Below are 7,780 nucleotides of genomic sequence, written 5' to 3'. Positions count from 1 at the left end.
TGGGACACAGGAGTTTAGCCGGGGAAGGCATTGCAGTAATGAAGTGACTTTCATCTAAAAACCACATCTTGACCTGCACAGTCTATTTCTGGCCTCAGTCTCTGTGAACTGGGGAGAGAAGACAGAGGGGTGATTTCCACAGCTTTTAGCCTACACTCTTTCTTTAAGCAAAATTGGGAGGGTCCAAAGGGCATCTGCTCAGCCCTCCCCGGAGCCACCCCAGCTGCCCAGGAGAGCCTGCGTTGGAAGAGCCCTGGACTGGCTGGTGTATCCCTGGAGGAAGGATACAGGCCGCTTCAGAAAGGAACAGCACACACTTTGTAGAAAGTGTCAGGCAAACACAAAATATTTTGGTTTTAATCTTTACTTCCAATCCCCAACAATCTCTTTCCTTTCCATTACAAAAGTACTAAACAAACATGGACAAAAGAGGAAAATTGACACTTGTAAACTCCATGCCTTCAACAGGCGTCTCAGTAATTCCATCACCAACACCCATGTGCAAGGCACAGACATCAGGCAGACAACTCTCAGGAATCAGAACTACACCATAAATGCATGATCTTTTTATTTCGTATAAAAATAATCAAACACGAAAAAAGCCAGACCATGCATCGATTTTATCCACTGACACTCCCAGGAGCCTTCTCCTCTGGCCAGACTGGAGGCCTGGCCCTGCAAGGCAGCACAGCATCTCAGCAGTTCATGGACAGGACAGGCTGGACGTGGTGGGTGGGACCAAGAGCGTCAAACTCCCCTGGCCTTTCCGAGGCTCGGAGGGGTGGCTGCTGAGCATGGGTCTGCCCCAGCAGCCAGGTGTCATGGCTGGGTGCCTTCCCATGCAAGCAGGGCTGGCTCCTCCCCCAGGCTCACTGCAAGGTCTCTGTGCTTGTCTATCTAGGGAGCTGTGACTGAGTCCAGCAGCTGTCCAAAGCGTCTCAGTCTCTGACTTTATCATTTGCCCCCTCCAGCCCTCGAAGGAGAAGGAGCCGTCAGTCCACTGTGCCATTGTAGGATTTGTTAAATTTGTTGAAGGTGAGATCCACCGTGTGTGTGGAGATGGGCTTTCTGTACAGAGGGTTTGAAGCCTACAGACACGGAAGGCAGAAGGACATGTGTTAGTGGACTCATTCCAGTGCACACACTCAGGGCGAGGGGCCCTTCCTCGGTCAGTCACCCAGGAAGGCACCAGGCAGAGCGCCCAGGTGGAGGGGACGGATGGGACGCCCCTAGCTCTCGTGCCCTGGGAAAGTCCTACCTGCCCTCTGAGCAGTCTCCATCTCTGAAATGAGGCCTGGGAGGTGGGTGGTCTCTAAAGTTCCGTCTACCTTTAAAAGAAACGAACTGGGGCCTTGGGTGAGTAACTCCCTTACTCTGTGGTTAGGTAGCCCTTTGGGAATGTGCAGTTTGCTTGCGAAGACGGGACTTACATCTATAGATACTGTAATAGATCATAAGAACCTGAGGTCCTTTCCTGGATCTGCTGTCTCCCTGAGACCACCCAGATTCTGTCTGCTGAGGCTGTGCTGAGCACCTCTGCCCCATGAGTCTCCTGACGGGCGTCTGCTGCGGGGCTCTGTGCCGGGCCCTCTGTGCTCCTGGGCCACACACTTCCTGCCGTCTAGAACCGGGCACACACCTCCTTTCAGGTTTTGCTCATTGTGTTTTGAATCCCAAAGATATTAGTGGACCTTTACCACTTGCCTGAACCCAACCAGACCTCTAAAGTTGGCATTTTTTTCGACTTCCAACTTCCTAATGGCTTACCATTTCATAGCGGGCCCTGGATCGTTCACTCTGGAACTTCGCAAACTCTCTCCGGTCGTGGATGGTGACAAGCAGCTTCCAGATGGCCAGGAGCGCCATCCCAATCAGAAGGATACTGCCAACCACGGCCAGGAGGATGGTCATGGCATTGGGGGCTGTTCCACACTCTGGAGGGGACCAGGAGGCACGATGAGCAAAGGCATTAGCATCAGGGTACCCCTCCTATCCCCAACCTCAGGCGTATCTAAAATGAAAGGCACTTGTCTCACCCACAGGTCCTCCCACTATTCTCTCTCAGACCCTCCCGCTGCTCCCAGGAGACAAAGGTGGGCAGGCAGATTTCTTCAGTGCATATGAAATGAAAGGGTCAAAGAGGGACTGTGACCGTTCCAGGGCTACACAGCAAGTCCACGGCAGGGTCTAGAGGAGAACCCTGGTGGCTGTTTCACTTCCTCCCATGTGCCACATACATGGCTGCATCTCCTCAACCCGAAGCCCCGCCCCCGGCCCCTGCGCCCCTTCAGCCAGGCCCATCCCCAGTGCAGGACGCCGGACCATGCCTCAGCTTCTGCGTAAATGGTTTCAGGGGCAGACTGGGCAGGCAGGAGATTTCAAGAAGCCTCTTCCACAGGGGCTGGGCTGGGGGCCAGCCAACATTTGTAAGCCCTTAGTGTGGTGCCCTTTGGAGCAAATGTGCTTATTTTCAAAGAACCGCAAAGACAGTGCCTGGAAACAAAGCCTCATTCTTACAGGCCCGCGTCCTGGGCTGGTACCACATGTCCCCCTGCCTCTGCCCAGGGAAGGCCCATTATGTGGTCTGGCCCAATCTGGAAAAACAGTTTGCAGTGCTGTGAATTAGAGAGATCACATCTTTTTCTGCTCCCCCTGCCCCTCTCCAGAGGAGAGTAAAAGAGGTCACACTAGGAACCTCAATGACTCCAGGGCCAAAGGCCCCTGGCTCCTCCCCGGGCATGAGGCAGGTGGCAGAACTGCCTGTGTCTGGATTAGAGCTGGGCCTCTGCAGTAGAGCCCAGCCGCTCGCAGGAATGCTTACCCCAGGCAGCCCAGGCAGGGCTGGGGGTCTACCCAGACGCTCTCTGTTGCCAGCGTTGCCTGCTCAGCCCTCGGCCTCCAGACCCACCCTGCACATTCCCCGCAGCGCCCAGAAGCTCCCCAGCACCATTAACCTTTAGCTTTGCAGGTTAACTATGTTTTGAGCTTACTGTCACCCTATGGTTTCTCTCTCCCCAGTTGAGACACTCCACCGGGGCAGGGCCCTGTCCTCCTCTGACACCCATGTCCTCTAGAGCTGCGCCCCAGCAGTGGGTCCCCAAATATGCAACCATCTTCCTTCTGAACTCTAGGAGTCGGGGAGGGGTGGCCTTACAGTCTGCTCTTTATGAGGTACTGTAACCTGCCTTCTCTGGAGGTGGGGAAGGGCGGCGGGGAGAGAACGGGCAGCAAGCCCCACGCGGGGAACGGCGTCAGGAGCGGAGCCTCACCCACCTGGCTCCCTGAGGACCGTCAGGTTGGACTTCCCCCCGGGCAGCTCTGTGTAGGTGAACAGCATGACACAGTCCTTGGCAGTTTTGTAGAAACAGAGGACAGCTTCCTGGTCGTCTTTCACTGGAAGGGAACCAAGCAGGAATGTGCTGGGTAGATTTCCGAGCAGCCCAGACCGCGGACAGGGCAAGGAGCCGAATGCCTCACAGAACAAAGAGGGTGCAGAGGGGCTTAAGGGGGCAGCTGGGCCTTTAAAAGTGAGCTCCAGTTTCTCATGTCAAGAATGCAGGCCCAGGCGCTGACTTTCGTTTGCTTTGGGGATGTGAATTCCCTTGGATGGGAGGGACTGCTGTGGAAAGCAAGAGGATCTTCAAACCTCCAAAGTGTTTGCTGCGGTGAAGTGACATGAAAACAAGCATTAATGGGAGGCAGGAGTGGTACATGGAATTGGCTGTGGACATTAAAGGGATAAAGAAAGAAGAGCCAGCCTGGAGCCCCTGGAGGCCTGAGTGAGGGTTCACACTCGAGACCACTAGGCTGCACGCTGGCTGTGGAGGCCAAGCACCGGAAGCTCTTTCCTGGGATGTAAAACCAAAAAGACCCACAAGGGGATGAGGACATTTGGATAAAAGATTGGTGCCCACAGAGGCACCTGCACCCCAAGACAAAGGGAGCCGCGTGGGAGGCCAGGGCGGACACTGACTGGCCTCGCTCCTCCTCACCTCCCCCATGTCCCGACTGCTCCCCAGGCTGCAGGGTCACAAGCCCCATCCAGGCCTGACCTGCACCCCAGGGCTTCCCGGGGAAAGGCTGAGACTGGTTTCTAGGAGGGGGAGGGGCTTTAGGAGACCATGAGTGAAGAGGGAGAAGAGGGGCGAGGAAAGGGCAGTCGAGCCAGGATGACAATGTAGGTTCCTGATACAGCGGGAAATGCTCCCAGCTCCGGCCTTTGCGGCCCTGTGGTACAAAGGAGTTCCAACCTGAACCGAATAAATTGGTGTGGTTTTTAAACACGAAGGCCTGGACTTTTTTCCTCAGCGATGCCCCCCCGCCAGCCACCCACCATCATAAGCCTGGCCTGGGTGCATCCTGAGAGAGAGAGAGAGAGAGAGAGAGACAGAGAGACAGAGAGAGAGAGAGAGAGAGAGAGAGAGAGAGAGAATGAAAAAAGCAAGGAAGAAGTGTTAAGTGGTGAGTTCAAACAGAAACCTTCTCTGAGAAGCAACAGGGACAGACTGAGAGGCAGCCGTGCATGACTGGTATAGCTGCTCCCAGCAAATCAGTCAGGGGACCGCGGGCAGGCAGTCCTGCCTTTTCTGACTGTGTGTGTCTGAGTGAGGGGCAACTGCCCCAGACCTGCAGGCAGAAGTTCTGCCTTAAGTAACAAGGCAGAAACAGGAGCAGGAGGATGGGTGTGAGAGGTGGCACTCAGCAAGCTCCCACTGGCCCCTGGGTCTACACAGGCCTGGCATACAGTCAGTGCTCAATGAGTATGTTGGCTGTGTACATGACTCAACATATCAGGAGCCATGATTTAACCAGAGAGGTCAGTCAAGACCAGGGAGGCAGGAACAGGAAGTCTACAAAGAAGGCCCGTCAGGGCCCAGACAGACAGGTGGCTGGGCTGTGAGGTCAGGGGCCAGGCTGCCAGCAGGGAGCCACAATGCAGAATCCCTCTCAGGGTACATTGTCTCTTTCCCTCACCATTTTAGCCATTTTAAAAGTGTGCAACTCAGTTTTAGTATATTCACAATGTTGTGTAACCATTCCGACTACCTAATTCCAGAACGTTTCCATGACTCCAGCAAGGAAGGCCATACAGTATGTTGGCGGCCAGTCTCGCGTCCGCTGTCTGCATTCCCCGGCCACTCCCCGCAGCCTCCGCGCTTCTGTCTACTTTGGGAAGGTCATAGCAACGGAATCATAGAGCATCTGTTCTTTTCCGCCTGGCTTCTTTCACTCGGCATAATGTTTTCAAGGTCCATCCATGCTGCAGCATGTGTCAGTACTTCATTCATTTTTATGACTGAATCATATTCATTGTATGGTCGTACCACATTTTATTTTTCCATTCCTCAGTTCACGCACATTTCGGTTGTTTCCCGTTTTTGACTATTATAAATAATGCTGCTTCAACATTTAAGTACAAGTTTTTGTGTTAACCTATGTTATTAATTCTCTTCTGTGTACACCAGGAAGTAGAATTGCTGGATTGTATGGTGACTGTTTGATTTTGTGGAATTGCCAAATTGTTTTCCAAAGTGGCTACACCATCTTATATCCTTACCAGCAGAGTCTGAGGTTTCCAACACAGAGTCCCTCCTGACTCAATGTGAACAGTGTTCCAGAACAGTTCCAAACCCAATGACATGCTCACAAACTCCTCAGCCTGGGCACCAATGGCAGTACTAAAGAAGACATGGATGTAGTCCCAAGATGGTGAAAAGCAAACATTTTTGTCCCTCTGTCTGAACCTCCTTGTGGGCTCAGTCAGCAATGGACTTACAGCCATCTGTGTCCAGAGGTAAAGGCAGGGGAATAGAGGGATGGCGTCAAACTGGAGTGGCTAGAGTGAGAAGAGCCTCAAGATGTAAGCTGCCGGGCAAGACAACAGAGGACGGACTGGGCAAGGTTTGTGGGAATGGGAGAAGAATCAGGGCATCACTTGCTACCAGATGAGAGCTCTGCCCTTTCTGATGCCTGCAGCACCATGAAAGCTACGAGGGGCAGAGGCAAAATGGTGCAGACACTGGCTAGTGTTCCCTAGCCATGGTTTCCCTGTTTCCTAGGTGCATGGCTGGACTACGTTTCCCAGCCACCCTTGCGGTTAAGTGGAGATGAAGTTACGTGTGCCACTTCCAGGCCTGGTCCATATAAACCTCCCACATGATCCTTCACTCTTTCCCCACTTGCTGACCAAGTGGAGAGGATTCTGAGGACCCTGAGGAGGGAAGAACCTTGACAGAGAGGGTGCCTGGATTCCTGAATGACCACATTGAAGGCCTTTTCAACCAGAAGCATCTTCACTGGACTCTCAGTTAGTGACAACCTCACTTACATTTTGTTAAAGTCATTGAGGTTTGGGGTTTGGTCATTAAAGCAGCTAGCATTACTTATTTTAACTAACATGCGAACTTCTCAGAGAGTGTGGGAGAAGACTGGGTTCCAGTGATGGGACAGAAACTTATGAACAAGGAAGCCATACATCCTGGAGAGGCTGGAACCTACACCGCAGCACGGGCTCCCCAAGTCCTCCTGGGGAGCAGCAGCCATGCTGAGAACGCCGAGGCTATGCTTCCTAACTCAAGGCTAAAACTGCACTCCTCCCACCAAGCAGCCCCGAAGAGCATCCCGCAGAAAGTCTCTCTAAGCGTCTGTAAGATCCAAAAGGGGACAGCCGCCCGGGGCTGTCCCAGCCCACTCACCGATGGTGTCCGCCCATGTGATCACCTCATCCTTGCACAGGGTTTGGCAGGTCTGGTTGTCAACCGGGCTCCTCGAATGAAGCAACAAGCACTCGACACAATCTCTTTGGAAAAGAGGCAATAAATGTGAGTGTTAGATGCTGTGTAGTAGCTCTGCACATATAATAAGATCCCAGCCCTCCTGCAGACCCCGAAAGTTTTAACTTCTGCCTGTCTTCAGACGTTTTGGCTTCAGAGGATGTTTCTGCTCTGTCCTTCCTGTGGCTGTATGCAGGGAAGCCCTGGGTTCCTGGAGGTACATATATGAGTTTAGAGCCGTGTCTGGTGTACACGTCAAGTTGCAGGTTGGAGACCTTTCAAATTCTGATGCTGGGAGCCAAATCCTCCCGCACTTTCGCGCATCAAATGCCTGACTTAGGCATCTGCTCCAAGCAATTATTTTCCAAGTGATAAAAAACTGTGATCCCAGCCTTGGAGAGGGGTTCTCACACCCCATGGCCAGTGCTTGCTGAGCCCACATCGCCAGAATTCCCAGGGTTCCTTCCACTCCCGGTCAACACCAGGGCAGGGCTCTCAACCCTCCTGCATATTAGATTCTCCAGGGGGGCTCTGAAGACAAAATACCACTGCCTGGGCTGACCACCCCATAGAATCACTTCTCTGGGGCAGAGCCTGGGCTCCCAGGAGTCAGATAAAAACAGTGGGGGCTGAGAACCACTGCCCTGGAAACTCGAGCCCTCGCCCCCCTTCTCCCGCCCTAGTGGGGCTGACCCAGCGGGCGCCCTCAGGGCTCTGCTGTCCACCCCCCTATTAGCTGAGCCACACTAAACTCTGGTAGAGGCCACGGGGTGGAAGCCCCCTTCCAGGGAACCCACATTTCAACAGACACTCGGAGCCTCTTTCCTCCCACCTCAGAAACTGATGGTTTAAAGCAGATGTTGTATGACTTGCTTAATTAAAAAGCTCAATTAATAATTAGTATTTACATTTTCCATAGTCAAAGCCCAGCTCCAGAAATTCTCCATCCACCTTCAGTTACCTCAGGGAGAACACGACGCCTAGGCCAGGCCAGGGCAGCTCAGCTT

The 7,780-nt window shown here is 53.2% G+C and overlaps 1 protein-coding gene across 2 annotated transcripts in view; it reads right to left on the bottom strand.

Annotated features, from left to right (window-relative positions):
- Nucleotides 1–359: 359 nt before the first annotated feature.
- Nucleotides 360–7,780, bottom strand: part of ITGB5 (integrin subunit beta 5) — a 113,427-nt gene continuing 106,006 nt past the window's right edge. For both annotated transcript variants that reach the window (XM_054575183.1, XM_054575185.1), the window contains 4 exons: nt 6,696–6,799; nt 3,274–3,393; nt 1,768–1,934; nt 360–1,088 (listed from right to left, as the gene is read on the bottom strand). In XM_054575183.1, the coding sequence (XP_054431158.1) occupies nt 993–1,088; nt 1,768–1,934; nt 3,274–3,393; nt 6,696–6,799 (487 nt within the window). In that variant the 3' untranslated portion in view covers nt 360–992. The remainder of the gene's footprint in view (nt 1,089–1,767; nt 1,935–3,273; nt 3,394–6,695; nt 6,800–7,780) is intronic.

This window comes from Pteronotus mesoamericanus, unplaced genomic scaffold (assembly GCF_021234165.1).
Source record: "Pteronotus mesoamericanus isolate MK-2021 breed Mesoamerican mustached bat unplaced genomic scaffold, CSHL_Meso_final contig_27, whole genome shotgun sequence".
In the NCBI taxonomy this organism is placed as follows: domain Eukaryota; kingdom Metazoa; phylum Chordata; class Mammalia; order Chiroptera; family Mormoopidae; genus Pteronotus; species Pteronotus mesoamericanus.
This window is presented reverse-complemented; position numbering and strand designations above follow the sequence as displayed.